This window comes from Thunnus maccoyii, chromosome 10 (assembly GCF_910596095.1).
Source record: "Thunnus maccoyii chromosome 10, fThuMac1.1, whole genome shotgun sequence".
NCBI classification, from domain to species: domain Eukaryota; kingdom Metazoa; phylum Chordata; class Actinopteri; order Scombriformes; family Scombridae; genus Thunnus; species Thunnus maccoyii.
The window spans coordinates 17,477,611-17,496,708 of record NC_056542.1 but is presented as its reverse complement, the minus strand read 5'-3'; the positions used below and the strand labels follow the sequence as shown (position 1 = coordinate 17,496,708).

General features: G+C 41.6%; 1 protein-coding gene across 2 annotated transcripts; it reads right to left on the bottom strand.

The window, feature by feature from the left end:
• Positions 1 to 8,099: 8,099 nt before the first annotated feature.
• tbrg4 (transforming growth factor beta regulator 4) lies at positions 8,100 to 15,065 on the bottom strand. 2 transcript variants are annotated; one of them, XM_042423975.1, is made up of 11 exons: positions 14,983 to 15,065; positions 13,460 to 13,983; positions 13,033 to 13,353; positions 12,388 to 12,562; positions 11,588 to 11,745; positions 11,333 to 11,443; positions 11,102 to 11,246; positions 9,862 to 10,110; positions 9,568 to 9,679; positions 9,307 to 9,421; positions 8,100 to 8,674 (listed from the first exon to the last, which is right to left on the bottom strand). In XM_042423975.1, the coding sequence occupies exons 2-11, from the start codon at positions 13,880 to 13,882 to the stop codon at positions 8,573 to 8,575; spliced, it is 1,911 nt and encodes a 636-aa protein (XP_042279909.1). In that variant the 5' UTR covers positions 13,883 to 13,983; positions 14,983 to 15,065; the 3' UTR covers positions 8,100 to 8,572. The 2 variants fall into 2 exon arrangements, with proteins under 2 accessions (XP_042279909.1, XP_042279910.1); XM_042423976.1 differs by lacking the exon at positions 14,983 to 15,065 and adding an exon at positions 14,855 to 14,953.
• Between the last annotated feature and the right edge of the window lie 4,033 nt (positions 15,066 to 19,098).

The following is a 19,098-nucleotide window of genomic DNA, read 5'->3' as shown; positions in this document are numbered from 1 at the left end:
CTTCAACATCTGCCTCCTCCTCTCCTGCTGCATATGCATCAACATCCTTCCCTTCATTTCTGTCATTCACTTCTCCGATTTCATTCTCATCCTCTGTGGGGAAGAGCGTGATTTCCATTGAATCAGCCTTAAAGATAAGACTTGTGTGGAGAGGAAAGGAGATGAGGGAGGCAGGGATCATCCTTTCTTCATCTGGTATATCATCAGCACATGCTGCCTGGGAGAGCATGAAGGAACTGGGGCCAAGCCTGTCAAAGGCTCCAGGACAGAATGCATCCAGGAGAATGACAGGTGAGTCAGGGCTAAGGCTAGATGATGCCATGGTCATGTTCTCTGTATCAGGAGTCAATTCAGTGGATGCTAGCTCTGGGTGGTCGTCCATCTGTCCATAATGTTCCTCTGACATACATGCTTCCAATTGCAGTTTCAGGCCTGTCTGCATGGGGCTAGAGTACTCTGCTCTCCCCGCACTGGCCTCTTCCAGTGGGCAGAGTGAGCTCTCAGACTCTCCCCCATCCTCCTGAGAGTCACTGCTGCGGCTGCTACTGCTCCTTAGTGGGGATGTATCTTCAGTCACCCAGCAAGGACGACAACTTTCTCTGGAAATCTTGATCTCTTCCCCTTTTAGAGCCTCGTCCTCCTCAAGGATCACTGTCCCTGTTATACCTATAAGTGGATTCATGACATAATCCTCAGGACGGTACAAGCAGAAGTCCCCTGCCCTATCCTCCTCCTGTTCTGGACCTACTCGCCCCTTTTCTTCCCCTACTTCATCTCCGATCTCTGATAAGGAGCCCACAAAGCAAGCAGGGGCTTCTTGTGTTTCTTCTGTGAGGAGCAGGTTGGGAGATGTGGAGGGGGAAGCAGAAGATGTGTAAGAGGAGGCCCAGCTGCCTCCCTCTGCTGTTATATAAGAGCCAGAGGGAGATGTGAGAGGGGAACACAGGTCCTCACTGTCTGAGGGTGAGCCAGGGGAGAGTGGGCAAGCTGGAGAGCCAGGATATGAATGATGTTTAAGGTGCGAGGGGCAGGAAGCCATCTTGATTGGGGTGGAAGGGGCGGTATAGTACAAGTCAGGGTCAAGAGATGAGGGCACACCCACTCGTAGTGGGTCAACAGCATAGGCTGGCTCAGAGAAGGACAAAGCAACTGGACAGGCCAGCTCAGAAAAAGAGAGGGAAGGCACTTCATCTTGAGAGAGGGTTTGACCCTCTTCCTGGTTATCGATCAAATTCTCATCTGTTGTGATTGGCTCTAGGGAGGAGGAGGAAGGGAGTATGGGGTTATGAAAAGGGGAAGGGAGTGTGGTTGGGGGCTGCACAGGGTCTTTTTCCTGATCCTGCTGTTTTTGAGGGCTTTGGGCTTGGCTTTCGTCTTTGCTGGTTTCCAGCTGGATCTCTTTTGCTTGTGCCTGAGGTTCTGAAAAGCTTGGGATAGCTGGCAAAGGAATAGCCTGACCACATGGCTCAACCAGGGGTTTCCCTTTCTGGATCTCTGATGCTTTGAGCAGTGTCTCCTGACCCATCACCACCCTTGTGTCAATGGTCTGTGGCTCCTGATAGTCACTCTCCACCTCTGAACCAGTCAGGACCTGGGAATAACATATTATACATACACATTAAAATTCATATCAGTATACCGCTAAAATGGGTCTAGTAGCATCTACTGTTAAATTGCAAACATAGCCCTTACACACATAATACACACCTTGATTCTCTCCATCTTAACAGGGATATGGCGGCCACAAGGTCCATGACCACCTAACTTTCCAGACAGTCTGGGTGTGTTGTGGCGATGGTCTGAGCCTTCAGGTTGAGGTCTTGGAGTACCAGAGGAGCTAGGTATTGCATGAAATAGTCGTGGTCCAAACGGAGAGGTGCATGATGGGAGTAGCTTTTGAGGAGTACTGGGAGAAGGGCTAGAACCACTGTCGCTAGGGGAAGAGCCACTGTCACTAGGGGTGGAGTCTGTAGACGGATGTCTGGTCATGTCTGCAAAACAGAAAAAGCAACATAAAACAACATGTCAAATAATTTGAGTACTTTGGCAGATTTATGGTAAATCTTGACCCTTACATACAGTTCAGGTCAAATTTGACCAATTTTTACATTTGAGAGAAGTAAAAACACCCTAAATACCTTTCTTTCTTTCTTTCATGACTTTTTCTAAAGTGACCCAGAATATCCAAAAATTGAAAAATTGAAATTTTTGTACATTTTTGTACTTAGATGGGGTTAAATTTGACCAATATTTTTTCAGAAATTCAAAAATTACCATTCAAAAATGTTGTTGCATTCTTCACATTCAGTAACATTCACTGAAATCATTATTATGGTTGTCACATTCTCCTGTTTGAGGTCACATAAGACCATAATACAGTATAGTGTTATTGTGAATGTTATTTCTCTATAAATAAATAGCGTAAAACCTAAAGAATACACTCTCCCTGCTCTCTGAAATCTTAATCACCCATTTATTAATGAATAATAAGGTAATAAGGTAATAAGGTAACAGTATGTAAGGGTTAATTGTGATGAGGAATTAACAAAGAAATAAAATCAGTTGATCTTACTGAATTATTTTTACACCTTCTTCAGTTTACAATAATAGACTTTTTATCTCTGCAGTTGAACTTTACTTTTCTTCTCCCACACACTAACTCAAGAGAGCTACAAAAAATGTCACCAAAATGCCAGTCAGTAGATTCAACAAATATCTCTCAGCTCTGTGTTTTACTCTGACACTGCACATGGCTTTGGCAAGCGAAATAATTGCAAGATTGAAAACAGATTGTAACAGACACTGTTAACAAACAGTCTGGGCTGTTTATTTGAAAAGAGTTCCTCATCAAGTGATCCGGTTTTATGCTGAAGAGTCCACTGTTGTTCTGTAGTGCTCCACCATAAGGCTGAACTCAAAACATAGATGTAGAAAACAACCCCTCTCTAAATACACTACACTATTGTACCTTACCTCTCCCTGTGTCTCTGTCTCGCTTTCTCTTTGAATATCAACATGCACAATTGCACAATTAGCCAGAGGTAAAAGGAACAGTTATTGAATTAATCTATTCTCTGTCCTCTTGTCCTTCTAGACCACACTATCATCTTCATAACTGTCATCAGGGATGGGGAAATCACTGAGATGAAATGACAGGATGAATGAAAGAAATGGGGTCAGGGGTGAGTAAAATGAGTCTTGTGTATGAGTAAGACAGGCAAAGGGAGGCTGTATTCCTCATTTGTTTCAGTTCCACTGCACAGCTATAATGATTTTCTTATGTCGGATTGATTACAATAACACAAAACTATACATTCACTCAAATAAACCCTTAAGGATTTGACGTAAGCCTCTTTCTTTTCAACACACAGGCAGGGAACAGTACCTTCATTTGCTCTCTTAACTGGGCCATTGCCACGGTGACCTCAATCCACATGCTGATTGGCCATTATAACACACAAGTGGCTCAGCCTTGTGCCAGCCACAAACACACACAGACACACACACACACACACACACACACACACACACACACACACACACACACACACACACACACACACACACACACACACTCTGCTCTGCCAGGAACCCAGATATCACTTACTAATTCACTTTCTGTTCTGTTGCCCCTCCCTTGTCTCACTCCTTCAAAATGTCTCTCTAAACCTTTTCCTGTCTAATCCTCTCCTCAGTTCTGTTTTGAACATGTATATATATAGCTGCCTCTATTTGTTTCACCCTAGTTGTGACATATCTCTTCTCTCACTGCGCTCCTGCCCTGACTGTGATGGTGGCTGACGCAAGCATCAGCACTTGCCATCGGCCCTGCCTGATTGCTGCCCCAATAATGAGCTCTAGGTGTGTTTGTGTGCGTGCTGAGTCATGCCTCAGAGACTAAAACCTGCCACTAATCAGAGAGATGCACAGTTAAGCATGAACACAAGCCAACTCCTGCACTACACTTACACGTACAATACAGTTTGATATGGGCCCTGACCATGTGATTGTTTCCCCTCTACAGGGCTGACTAAAAAGGCACCTAGCTTTGGTGATCATGTGCATAGGAAAACAAAAATACAATCATTAAGACATATCTGATTTATAGATAATCAACACAACACACACATTGCACACATTTAGAAATATTGTATCTTCCTCCCTTATGTTCTAGGCAACTGTATATTGTTGGAACTAGGATTTGACTTGGCTGCTTAAATATGCCAGTGAGATGTATAACTGCCAGACTGCGTCTCTCAGTTGCAGGCTCAGCACTGGAAATAATCTGTGGATGTCTGCCTCTCTTCCGCTTCCTAGCCCAGCCTGGGAGTCTCCTCTGTGGGAACACAGTGAAACTGAGCACACGGCTTGCCGTACGAGGAACAGGCCGCACTAAACTGAGCAGACCGGAGCTGCGTCACAGAGGCTGCAGCGCCGGCCTGTCAGCCCTAAGGGGAGCCTCTATTTCAGCTACTGCTCTGATTGAACCATGAAAAAAGACACCCCAGTTGTCTTCTTCTCTTTGTCTTTCTAATCTGAACCTCCCCTTTAGTCATAATCACTCCACTAACCTCTCTCAAGTATGTGTCAGGATTAGCAGAAGTTGGAGCCAGAGCATCCGACAATTCTCTCTCCTCCCTCCTCTTCCAAAATTCAGGCCAAGGAAGCTTAAAATACTTTCAAGCCTACGAACAGGTCAGGGCAACGATGAAATTATAACAGGAAAATATCCAAAATAGCCTGTGTAAATGACTTCCAGCTGATTGGGGTATTGAGTACTCTAAATCGCCATTAAGGTTATCCATCATAACTGTCACATGTTTACAACAGTACAATTATGAATTATAATTATATAATAAGATTGTGTGCAATTGTTGTCACAGAATTTGTTCCTAGGAGGATATCCTCCTTTTGATCGTTATTGTCTGACTGTAATTAAGGGGACATTAATAAAATCTCGACCCTCCCCAATTTTTCATCTGCACTGACCCATCCTTACTTACCTCTATTTCTCTGCTAACTAGCTGACTTAATTCTCAATTTCACAACTTCAGGAGAAATATGAGCAATAACTGTGATGGAAAAACAGTTGGCAACAATAACAAAAGCTCTTGTGTTTGTGTGGTCAAGTCTGTGTGTTCCTACAGTGCTCTGCCATGCTGCTGTGTCATGTTCCTGCTGAGGATGGGGGGGGGAGGAGCCAGACTACACTGCCCTTACAGCTCGCAAAGACTGCTGGAGAGATGTGGATGTGGTGGATGCGGATGGGGTGGCACCGGGGCTAAGAATGGGGCAGCAAGAGGAGGGATAGGGGTGAGGAGGCTAGGGTTAGGGTGGGGAAAAGCAGGGCAGGGGCCTACTAATGAAGATGGGGGCTTGGGCACTGGGGGGAGAGCAGTCGCACAAAGGTTTTGGAGGTCAAGACATTGTTCGTTAATTGGGATTTAGTGCTGATGAGTGCACAGAGTTGGGCTGGGAATTAACAGCTCTTGGGTGGAGGCTTTGGGGAAGCTGCTAATAGCTGGGAGCTGGAGGGGGAGACAACATGCGGTTTAGTGAGGAGGCTAACATACAGCTGAATCACAGTTCACTAAGACTGCACATGTCAACAGATAGAAGTCTAAACTGACTGTTCTCCGCATGTCAATTTCAAATAGATAGTGTTTACCACTTATATCTACCATGTCTTCTATCTTACTAACTCTCCCCCTTTTTCTCCTCCTGCCACAATCTATTTAACACTATCTAGTTGCTCTAAACCGTCCTCTTCCTCTCTCCTTCTCCATTATGCCCTGGTCGCTATCAGCTCAATTACCTCATTTTCCCTTCTCCGTCCCCAAACCCAGAGGTCCTACCTGGTCCAGGGAGCCCTGTCTCCTCAGCTCCCTGCTCTGGATGCTTGTCGGTGGGGACAGATCTGTGAGTGCTCTCCCCCGGCATGCTTCTTGCTGGCTCTCTTTGGCTCTGACGCAACGATAAACCATACAGCCGGAACAGACAAGGTGAACAGGGATAGAGAGAGTGAGAGAGCGAAAGAGAGAAAGAAGGGAGGGGGGGGCCTGAATGCTCAGCGACCCAACACTCAGATCTTCCCTGCAGCACGTGTCTGTCTATGTGTGTGTTTGTGTATGAGCCAGAATGAGGCAGAGACAGAAAGAGAGTGAGAGTGAGAGATGGGAGTATGTGCTGGTCTCTTGCTGCGGTGCAGCACAGTGATGCTGCTGTAGTGGGTGTGTGTTTTAGAGCCTCATGATCCAGTTCATCTGAATATGTGTGTGTGTGTCTTTATGTGTGTGTGTGTGTGTGTGTGTGTGTGTGTGTGTGTGTGTGTGTCGAATCTGAAAGGGAGCTGCAGTATTCTCTCTTGATGCCCAATTCCTGATTCCCTCCCTCCCTTCCTTCCTCCTTGTATCTCTCTCTACCCATCCCTCCCTCCTTCCTCTGCCCCCCCTCCCACCCCCCCCCCCCCCACCCACCCTTCTCTTCCCAGCCAAGCTGTGACTGGATCTTTGGAGATGATGTCAGCAAATTTCCACTGCTCTCTCAGTGCTGCCCTCAACCTTCAAGGAAAGGACCAGTACTGCAAAAACAAGAGGATGATGGAGAAATCAAGCAAAGAAGAGAGATTCGAGGAAAGCGAAACAAACGGGGCGGGGTTGGGGGGGCAGAAAACACAGACAATCAAAAAGGGCAGAGGCAAAACCTTTAAGTGCCAATTATACCCTCTGCCTCCTACTCTGATTACATCCCTGAGGAAGCAACAGGGAGACATTTCCCTAGAGGGCAGCTACAGCATCTGTTTCGGCTCTCCATTTTAGCCACCTCTCTGACACTCTTGCATCTCTTTCTTTGTTTTTCTCTACTTTTATAGATAAAAAGTGCGGGAAAATTTGCTGGAAATAGAAAGAGAGATAGGGGGTGGCAGCACTGAGCCAAATGATCAGCAATGGTAGTTTCCATGGCAACCCTAAACTTCCCATGATAGAGTGCCAGCTCAGCAGAAGTCATTGCTGCTTTACTGGATAATGTCTAATAGTCTCAGTACAATCTTCTTGACCTCTACAAATATAGCTGCTGGTAAGCTCACAGCTTAAAAAAAGGAAAAAGTGTTCAGAATCACATTATCATCTCAGGATGTGTGTGTCCTATGCACAGCAGCACTTCTCAGGTACCAGTCAGAGGTAAAATAGGGTCACCAAAACTAAAATCATGTTGAAATCTGGTTAGCTTTGCTTGAACACACCTGCTGTGCGTGTGTGTGTGCTGCACCTGCACACTGCTAAGCCATCAGACAGGAGACACCATGACTAAGGAGTTCAATACTGGAAGTGCTAGCTGGGCTGTTCATCAACAGTCCATCAATCCATTAATCCCTGAATATCGGGAGGGATGAGGTGGGCGCCATGCTTCTGGATCATGTGATGTGTTTATCAGAGAGTTTATCAGTTACCTCATTTGTCTCTGGCTTTGTATTATCTTGCTTCTCCTCTTCCCTGGCTTGCATTTGGCAGTCCTCCTCCCTCTGGCACTTAACGGCCTCTGATGTCAGAGTGGTTCTGCTGCCAATGAGGTTGTGTAAGCAGTTTCAGGACAGCAAAGTGTTTGTATGAGAATCTTAGCCTAGCTGCTGCTCTTTAACCAACATGCACATTAGCACACATACATAGGTAGATTCAGCCTATACATATACATATATATGTATTTTAAATCCATTCAAATTTAACAGATCAACATTAAACATGTATCCTTTAGCCAACCATCCTCTTATTTGGCGATTTAAATGCCCCTTGTGTAACATTGCCAACCAACCTTGAGTTGACAAAAAGGAATTAATTAGTTAATCACTGGATGAACAAAAAAAGAAAGTAGTTGTCATTTTCTGAGTGAAGCCATGAGGAGGCTTCACATCAACCTGCTCTATGCCGATCCAATGTGTGCTAATCATACTGCTGCACTCACACACACCAGCATGCCAGAGAGGTGTGTCACTAGCTCTTAGATGTGAAATGAAGCATACTCTGTCTGAATATCACACCAAACAACAATCTAATGCAACAGGCCCATGATTATGCGACAAAACAACAAAAACAGACACAAACGGCAATAAAACAATTTATTCGATCACAAGATGATGACTTCACACACATTCATAGATATAATTAAGTTAATTCCAATCTATTCACATACTGTTGTTAAGCATGTTGTGACCAGAAATGTCGTCAGATAGGCCCGGTGCTCCAGTTTTGACATGTCACTCACAGATGCAACAACTTAGTCCTTGATCATATCAGTACTACTGAAGGACTTGCTGCTGAGTTTATTTTGGTCTCTCCTTGGCTCCAAAATTCTAGCTCGTCATCTCCATGGAAACAGGGAAAGCCCCACACGTTGCCAAGGGAACCAAAGTGAAATTTTTTTTTTTTTTCGGACAAAGTATGAGAGCGCTTTTCTGCAATGCTGCTCCGTTCTGAGTGGGAACAAGGGTGTATATGTGTGTGTTCCCTGCGGGCCCCATTTGGTTGTGAAAGCTCTAATTTAGCTGAGCCTACAAATTTGCTGAAGACTATCCAGTTCACTTGGCCATGTCCTCGGCCACAGCCTTCCCCATTTTATCCTTGAGGTATGCCAGTTTCTGCCAGTCTGTCTTCAACTCAAGCCACTCATAGTATGGCACCTGGAACAAGACAAATACAGTTATAAAGACATTTCTTTAAAGAGCAAATGAAAACACAATTGTAAAACAGAAACTTTTTTTTTTTTTTTTTTTTTTTTTTTTAAAAATGGGACAGAATGCTGGTTTTCAGGTAGACATAGTGGCCCAATTAAAATGCCTTGCAACACTGCAAACCTGAGAGGTAAGTGATATTACTATTGGCTTGGGAGATTGTCCTAGATGAGAGAGGGAGAGCTTGGAATGGCCTAGATGAGGCAGAGCTGTGGCTGGTAGCTCTATTTATACCACAGACTGCAGCGGGGCCCACCTGACTCTCAGCAGTAACAAAGCATTAGGTACATTGTTTTCCTGTTAGCCTGTCAGATACTGCAGCTTCTCTGCCTCTTTTCACTGAAATGTCAGTCACTATTACAGCAAAAAGTCCCTTTTCAATTGGCTTTAGTGTGTGTGTGTGTGTGTGTGTAATAAAAAACTGATCTGAAGAACAAACAGCTCAGCTTGATGTATCTGCAAGGGTGGAGGCAATAAAATAAAACACTGCAAAAAAAAGGCTTTTGCTTTAAAGTGAAAGTGAGCCTTTACTTTAAACACTGCTACAAGGATGGGTTATCCCCTCTCCTGCCTCTGCCTACCTCCACTGTGATGAAGCCAGCCAGGTGGAGATGTCGCTTCATCATGGCAAACCGCCCCAGAAGTTCCTTACTCTTTGAGCCAAAGTTGGGAAATTCCCAAACCAAGAAAGCAAGCCTGGAAACAGATGGACACGAGTGGATCAGAGAGCAAAATCACTTTAGACAGTTAGAGAAAAAGAAAAACAGACAACATTCAAAGGGAGAAAAACAAAACAAAATTTAATACAGCCAAAGTCCACATAATTCTCTTCTATGACTCACCGCCGTGCCCCTACAGGTAAATCCTGGTCTCCTCCTCCGCTGTGTAGATGAGGAGCTTTCAGCTTCAACAAATCAACTGGTTTGTTGTCATGATCCACTACCAGCTCACCATCTGATTAGGGAGGGAGATGTCAGCTATAAAAAAGCTCTTCAAAACACCGCTTCATCTTAAACTTTTACAACAGGTAGAGAGATGTGTTAAATATTGCTTTCTGTGTCAAAGTCCTGTAAAACACAGGCCACGTGACTGCTTATGGCAGAAAATATATTTATGGGCTACCTAGGCCCTCTTACCAATAGTCCATCCATACACAGTGTCAACCCCAGTGCGAAGGGCCTCTGTCCTCGCACCCACCAAACCCTTTAAAGCCACTCTTAGACTGCTCTGCAGGGGGGTGAGGGGGGAGCTGCTGGCCGGCATAGACTGAGCAGTCACCAATAGAGAGGCTACAGCCTCTGAGGCACCTGGATGCTCTAAGTGGAGAGTAGCAGCGATGTGGAGGAGCTTCAGCCGATAATTCTCCGCTCGAACTGGACTGCCCTCTACAGACGAGAAGGAGACAGTGAATGAGTGATGTCAACTCATATGCACCTGTGCTTTTCAAAACCACTTCAAGAATGTTGTAGCGATAAATTGGTTCATATCTGTGAGATACTGAATTAAAGTGACTGCCTAACCAGAAATCTATTGGTGCTGTACTGCCATCTTCTGTACCATATGGTACTTTGACAGTCAGCTCCCAGAACCCTGAGAGATGCCACAGCAGTGCAGGGTTAAAGAAAAATATGTACATATGATACCATCCAGTAATATATAATGTAGAAATAGAGGTTGATTTCTGTTTCAGGACAGCATATGATCTGGGCTTTTCTAAAAAGAATATATTGTACTATGGCTGCAACTAAATTATTTTCATTATGGATTAATATTCAACTGTTTTTATTAATTCAAATAACTTTTTTTTTTTAAAGAGGTGAAAAGTGCTCTTCTTTAAAATGCTAAATACTAAATCTACTAAAACCAAATATATCCAGTTTACCTGTGCAATGATCAATGAGCAGTAAATGGTGCATAATAAATGATTAATTCATCAATCAATTACCATCTTTGGTGATTAATTTTCTGTTAAATGACAATCAAATATTCTGCCACCATATAATTGCAGTATTCTTTATTTAACAAGCTATAATCTTGGTAAATATACAGTAGGTTAATGATCAGTTTTACAGTTGACAATGATCAGGTGTACTGATGTTGTGCTCTTTTGTTTATGACAAGTTAAGGAGGGCACTCAGATGGGGCATCGTCACCAGTTGCCTGAGCAACTTTCATTCACCAGCATCTCTCAGTTTAGAGGAGCAGGTGCTTTATTCCAAGTTTCCCCTGAACAGCTGGCGGTGATGTATGCAAAAATATGAGCAAGATTAATTGTACTGATACAAAGTGTGTATTTGCATATTTATAAAGTCACCATTTATCAAAAACAAGGAAGTGTGGAAGTAGGATAAAAACCCTGCAGCTCATGTTTCTTACCTGACAGAGTAGCAACGTGTTTCTGTTGTGTGAGGGGGATGAGGTAGTGAGGCTTGGCCTGCTGTAGCACACACAGAGACCACACCACGTCTGTCTGCAAGAAAGGCTCCAGGTCTGCGAGAGAGGCCTCCAGTACAGAGTGAACCTTTACATAAAACAGACAGAGTGAATAAACACTAGGAAGCAGAAGCAACCATGTAGTCAACAGAGAGCCTTTGTTGTCATTAGTACCTTGCTATAGAACTCGTCACTTTTGCTGGGCTGGAAACCCAATCTGGCAAATGTCATGAGCAGGTTACAGAGCTGAAGAGTGCTGTAATTCTGACTGTTTGCTGTGTAGTGCTGGTAAAAAAAAAAAAAAAAAAGTACACAGGGAAAGTTACATAGTGAATGATAAAAAATCTTATTATTAGTTCATTTGAGATTAGAGATGAAGAACTGTTCAAAATTAATTAAATACAAATTAGTCTTTGTTGTATGACTGACCACAGCAAAGGCCTCAAAGAGAGGGATGTGGAGCCACTTGAGGAAGCCCAGTGATTTTGCGCAGCGTGTGACATCGACAGGGCTGAGCTCAGGGACTCTGGGTAACAACTCCGAGGCCATTCGCTGAAATACCTGAGACTGGTGGAAATTCAACTTCCCTAGAGATGAGCAAAGACAAAGGTGTTACTGCTAGCATTATGTAGCATGTTACTGTGCAGACGGTGCTTTCATTACTTCTGACTTGCACTACACATTAAGATGTTTACACATGAGAATGTCTGCCAGTAGCCTAGCATAAATAGTGGAAAATATGTTTTTCTCTTCTCATCTTTTAAAATTGTATAAATAAGCTTAATTATGAAAAAACTAAAAAGACTTGTTGATTAGCACTGAGAACATAAAATATCACCAATAGCTACTTCCATATAAAAGACAGAGCAGTTGTAAAGACATTACAGTTTCAGCATTAAATCCAACTAAATACTGTATAAAGTGCCCACAAATGAGGTTTTTAAGTCCCATGTCTATGGTCTTCTATGCCTTTGCTGGTCCTGATTAAACATGTTTCATTCCTGTCACTTCCACTTCTTCACTACTTTGTAAAATTTTTACTGTCTGGATACAGACATGACACTTTAATTTAAGTCAGTGGACCTTCCACTCCTTAAAAAAGATAGCAAGATGAAGATAAAAACAAAATGGTGGCTTAAGGCAACTGAGACATGAAAATACAGTATGTTCATTTGGTTTATGCTTTCCTTCCATGTTAAATGATATCTTCTGATTATGAGTGTTATTACCATAAGCATAGGCCACGTCAAGTATCAGTGTAGTGGTGAATTCTGACGACGGCTTCTGGAGAAGGTGGTAGGACAGAGCTCTGAGGAGCGGGACAGATCTGCGGCCCAGAGTGGCCAAAGATACACAAACTTTGCGGATGTCTTCTGCTGAAAAGCCTTCTGCAAGCTCCAAAGCCTACAAAAGTGACAGGTAGGGGGTTAGTGGCTGTTTGGGATTATGGACTAAATGTACCGCCACCCACTGGCGCTCTCACAGGCTTAGTTTAGATTTATGCTCCAAAAAGAAAAATGGTCTGATTGAAGATAGGTTTTAACTCTCCATAGGTTGGCTGATTTTGGTTAGTATGCACATAATTTCTTAACTTTTGTTCACCTTCCATTGGGCTGCCACTCCAGACATAATATAGATTTATTCTAGCCTGCATACTCATGATTACATACATATTACTACTTTTTCTACTATATGCTCACTACTGAAACTCTTTAAAATGTTTTTCTCTTCCTTACACAGAGAAAGACAGTTTCAAGCTTTTAAAGACAGCAATTTACATTCTGTTTCAAACCTGCCTGATCTATACATACAGCAACTTTGATCTTAACATGTTCACCCGGGACATTGACTCTGTGTGAAATGGCGATGGATACCTTGTCCTCTAGTCTGTCCATCAAGGTTGGTGACAAGTGTTGTCCTCTGGATATTAGTGAACTGACAGTTTTAGCATCAGAGATTTCAGTCCAACGCAGTTCCAGCTGTTTTAATGCAGCGTTTACTATTGCCACATCCTGCTGTCCTTTCCTGCCTGCCCCCCAGTGTACCACGAATCCCAGCTGCTTATAGGTTAGCCTGCGGACTCGCCACAGGACCTCTGTCTGGACGGAACTGAGTACTGAATCAGTTGCGGGCACACTCATAATCCAGAGAGCGCGCAACACCGACACTAGAGTGTTGTTCCATATCGAAGACATCTGGAAGAAAAACACAGGCGTAAATGAGTCATTAATATTGACAGGTAAGCAAAAAGGGCCTGGATAAGATGTCAGTCACCTTACATTATGTATCTGGCTTCCCTACCTGCTGAGTTATGGTATCCATCATATCTTGTAGCCTTGAATCCATCATCAGATCTGGATGTTGTTCCTTAAACTTGCCCTTCGTCTTCAGCACCAACCGAGTCCACTTCATCAGAGCAGTAGCAGCTTGATTACCATTTCCACTGTGCTCTGCCCAGGCCACCAGGACGTCCTCTGGCACTGCTGCCTTTTCAACCAGCTCATCCAGCCGGGTACGTGTAGGCATGCTCGGAAAGGTGTCTTCCTTGGCGATCATCCTCCCCTCACACATTTGCCTCTCTGTGATGCACGGCCAGGCCTGACCCCTCTGCACCTGTAGCAGCCCAGCCACAGTCTGAGGCAGGCGAGCAGCAGTCACAGCTGGAGCCTGGGAGGAGGCCCTGCAGAGCAGCCGGGCATATCTGCCCAAGAGGCGACTCGCCATTGCGCCCCAAGAGACAAAGACAGCAGTAGCAGGTAGTAGAGAGGAGATATGAGAACGTTTTCTCACAATTCAGCAGCCCGAGTCACCATCACACATCTGACCTGAGGAGGAAGTGGAGAATTCAGCAAGAACCAAGCTGGTGAGCATTTTAAACAACACCTCCCATCCCCTCCACGACGGGCTCGTTAAATAGAGAGCACCTTCAGCAACAGACTGATCTCCCTGCTTTATACCATTATTATTGTACAATGTATAGGCTAATCATAATGTTTCTATTGCATGCTGAATAACAATAATAATTCTACTCTTAAATGACTTTTTATATTTTATTATATACTATGTAAATAATAATTGCACAACTGATAATAACCTTTTCATCTATCTCACTAGTCTCATTGTATTATCTGTATAGCATACTACGTATATAATTACTGCACAATGCATAAAAATAACCATTTCTATTTTATTATTTAACTATTTTATTTTATTCTATTCTTGAATGGTCTGGCTGGTGCTGTTGTGACACTTAAATTTCTTTTGGGATTAAGAAAGTATTTCTTATTCATATTCTTATTGAAACAATGTATGTGGTTAAAGTGAGAGGTCAGCAGGTTAAAGAGCCATATACCTAAAGAATGAACTGATCCTTCATTTACTCAATGAGACTTTCAATTAGTAGCAAACACAAACTGTGAAAAAGTACTGGTATGTTTACCAAAGGCGTAAGTCCTCTCACAGTAACTATTACTGTACTGTGATCACTGATCTTTCCAGCGACTTCCACAGAGCTCTTGGCAAGTCCCAATGAGGGTTGTGTAACCCATAACGCAGCCACAATATATAAGCAAAGACAAGTGGATATCAGCTATCTTTCTGCTATTGTAACTGTGACTGAAACCACATCTGTCCACCTGAAAAAGTGATGTTACACAAGGTGGATGTTTCTGCTGTCATGTAACGTCAAATCCTGACCTTGTCGCGGAGAGAAAGAGACTTGCAGCGATTCACTTCCTCTCACAGGATTGGACCTTATTCACAATGCTAACATGCAGGCAAAACTCACACCGCCATCACCTGTGTCACATTCATACATAACTTACCTCGATTAATGATATCTTTGGTAAAAAGCGTTTCACATGGAGCTTCTTGTCAGTGACGGTCGCAGGAAAATGACGTGGTACGACGTCGTCACGTGGCCGGCCGTTTATCTCAGAAGATTTTCCTTGTTACAGTCACAAATGTTCTCACAAGCATGTCAGATTTTCTTTTTTCAGCAAATTACTCTACGTGGTGAATTTCTGTGGAACTCCCATTTTTCCGTTCATTCATTCAGTGGGAAACAACATTTGTTCTCCCCAACAAACTGAAAGAAGTAAATTACAAAAATGTGCATAATTTATATCCCACCAACAAATTCGTGTCAAGATTCGTGGATATCGATAACAAATGTGATTTTTGTAAAAATGAAGAAGACACAACTAAACATCTACTTTATGTATGTCAGTATACTACGGAAGCCGAGAACGGCCGTGCTCGCATATTTTTTTTAAAAATTTTTTATTACCGTTATCTCGAGAAAGCAGACTTTGTTATCGGTGGCTCACTAACTATACTGTCCAATAGCCAGAAGTCAGACTACATGGCAGAATCTCTGATACGAAAAAAAAAATACTTAGACTAATGTCTAATGTGTGTTTCCATGACAAAATAACATGTAGTTATATTTTCATTAGGTGCATTATTGATATGATAAAGGCACCTAAATTGTTAGTGGTGTAAACTGAACCATCATGACAGCCACTGGAGTACATTATGCAGTGAATGGTTAAGGTTATGTTTATTTATTTAATATCCTGAGGTTTTGAATTGTCATGAAATGGATGACTCATTCAGGCATTCTCACTTCTCTTGTCAAGTAGACATAGCATACCCATGTATTGATATGGCTTGAAAATAAAGAATATATAGACATCCAAGAAAATATGACCTCTCAGCCTGGTAAACAGTAGAAAGATCAGACCTTTTGTTTTCTCGATTGTCATTATCTCGTTATCTTGACATAACAAAGCTTGTTTTCTCGAGATAACGATCAGGATTCTGGGAGAAAAAAATTTGAGGATTATTTTGACACTCAAATCAACTATTCAATTAAGCTTGAAGCCAATGATGTAATATTATACTATGGAAACAAAAAAGCAGAAAGTTCAATGGACTGTCTATTCATACTTCTATTTATATTATGCTTTTTTGCACACACATAGTTTTTTTTTATCATGTCAATATGCAAGTGCATGGTACACTCCCACTACACAGAAATGTAAATTACTCTCCCCTTTTTTACACTGTTATGTTTTTGTTTATATTCATTGTTTAATATTCATGTTTATTGCTTGTTTTTTGCTCTGTTGATATTTGGACCTGATTGAATTCCTTGTACTTGCTACTTGATGAATAAATAAATCTGATTCTCAAACTTTACTTGTTGCATAAAGAAATGCCAGTGGCATTGTATTTAATTTACAAGCATAACTTTACTCCTCACAGGTTTTTTATTTGGAACAACAGATATTTTGTATAAAAATAAATCTATCTTTTTTCAGCAGTGGTTTAGTAATAATATTTTGCTGCTCAGTCAGTTATTCAATCAACATGGTCAGTTCTATAATCATGTTGAATTTAGTCAACACTATGGAATTCCTGTTTCTCCATTGTCTTTGATGCTGGGCCTTCAGGTATTATTTCACTTTTTGAAGGACTTAAGGGAAATGGCATTCACCCTTCACTGTTAGATGTAACTGAAACATCTGTTGGGAAACAACTTGTTTTTCATGGCAAACTAAGAATAAAAATATGACAATCAACTTTCTCAACAAGACATCATAAGTGCACCCTTTGCCTTATCATATTGGTCCACATTTGTCGGAGGCTATCACTGCGTATATTTATTTATTTATTTATTTATTTATTTATTTATTTATTCATTTAGACTAACTTAGTCCAAGAGATATCTTTTAAAATGCCACACAGGTTTTATCCAACTAATCATTATTTGGAGAAACTCAAGAAAGACATTGATGTAAATTATACATTTTGTGGGAGGTCAGAGGAACAACAAAGTAAGTGCTGATCATAACTACCCTCACTTTACATTACTTTGGAAAAATGTATTATTCACTGAACAAGACAGGAATCTCTGCTCGCACTTCTATTTAATTAATTTTCTTACCATTTAGACCAAACTTTATATTCACAAATCAGAATTCTTAAGCAAAAAGAGCTGACTGTGTATATCAGATACATTTCTTCTATATCTGAATATACAAACAAAGCTGTTAAAACTTAGAACTACTGTAACCTTTACAAGATATTTATTTAACCATTTCTTTTTTATCACAACTTTTATTCCCCCTGGCATATTTGTAGACACAAGCTGTAAATTTGTTGTATACTTGTTTCAGTGAAGAAAAACTTTTTTTTTAAAAGATGTTCCTTGTTAGCAATCAGCAGCCTTGCAATATAGGTGAATGGGCCTTAATTTTGTGGAACTGGGTACTCTTAAATATGAATTTCAGAAGCATGTATTCCTAAAACAGTGTGAAAAGCTGCACATTTGGCTTTTTCCAATTAGTGAACTGACCCTCAACTTAGCTAAAGAGGGCAGAGCTTTGTGTTTTGGTTCCTCTATCTGTGTAAATGTCTTTCTCTCCCCATCTTCTCCTCTCTTCTCTCCGTTCTCACCACCCTCCCACCCCAGAAACGTGCAACTAGAACTGATAAAATAGTGTGATAACATTTCTGTGATTACAGAGCTACTGTCACTCTGCGGAGTACAATATTGACCCTCTTAAACACAACTTATCTCACCTGGCTCTTATTTACCCAACATGCAACATGTTCAGGGCAGGAACAGTTGAGGGACAATGTGACCTTAGCTCCATTTTTACTTACTTCTCCTCTGTACAAAATAATATAATATGATTCAACTACAGCATTTAATAGAAGTTTGCTGCCATGTTGTAGAGTGACTTTGAGTATACTGTCTGGTATAAAATTTAGCTATGTTTATGTGTGTGTTTTGGTGGTATATTTCTTAGCCAACAGGCATTATTAATTATTACATATAGTGTTTTGATGGAGTCACTATAATTTGGCTCACTGTATCTACAACAGTGTACCTTCTTTTTTAACCTCTATAAGTGTAATTCTTGCTTTTTTCAGAGGTTTTTTTCAGGTTTTTGATGTCATGTTGAAAGCGCTGCTGACGTATGTCTGATATAATGGCACCCTTAATAGCCTATCACAGCACAGGTTAGTGCTTATCCTGAATGTCACTGAAACAATAGACCTATTTCACAACAGAAATTTGGACCTGCCTTTGCAGGAAACACACAGGTGTAACTAATAACACTAATCATGGCTTCTCTCCATTCAACTGTATCAGTAAACCATGCCAATAGGCCTTTTTCACACCAGACATTTTGACTTGTCATAGAAGGAAAAGCACAATACGGACCCTAAAACCAAAGTAGCTTAAATGTCTGCTGTGAAAAAAGCCTGTCTTTTTCACATTCTTAGTCAATTGTTCAGCTCATTATTTTGGATGATGAGCTGAACATTTGATTGATTTTTGAGTTATTAAAAGCATAACATCCACCAAAATTCATAATTATAAGCTTTCTGATGATTCTTTTGCAATTTTGTCATAAAAAGTATATCAATAAGTGCTGTGACTCAGTTTTACTGCTGGTAATTGATTGGATGGGAGCAGAATGAAGTCGGACAAATTAAACAAATTCTTTCACACTTACCTAATTAGTCATTATGTTGTGTTAATTAGTGAGTTAAAATAATAAAATAGTAAAACAAACAATCATACTGTTCTGCGAGACTTTAATTTCCTTCACCTGTTTTTCTCCTCAGTCTTCCGACTCTAATCAACTCCCTCTGCAGAGCTGAAGACTGCGCTTTTTTACTCTAGTCAGTAGTTCTCAATCACATTCTACAGTCTTAATAGCTTTCTGTCTTATGATGTACAGGTGTTAATTAGATCAACCTTGCATATAAGCAACAGAGTTGAGAACCGGGGCTCATAAACTCCTCATGAGTTTATTCTAGATATTTCTACATAAGTTTCTACAGAACTGAATGCATGGAGTTAGATCATGGGTCAGATTATCTTGTTTGTAGATTTTGGATGGACTTCTTTTGTGTTGACA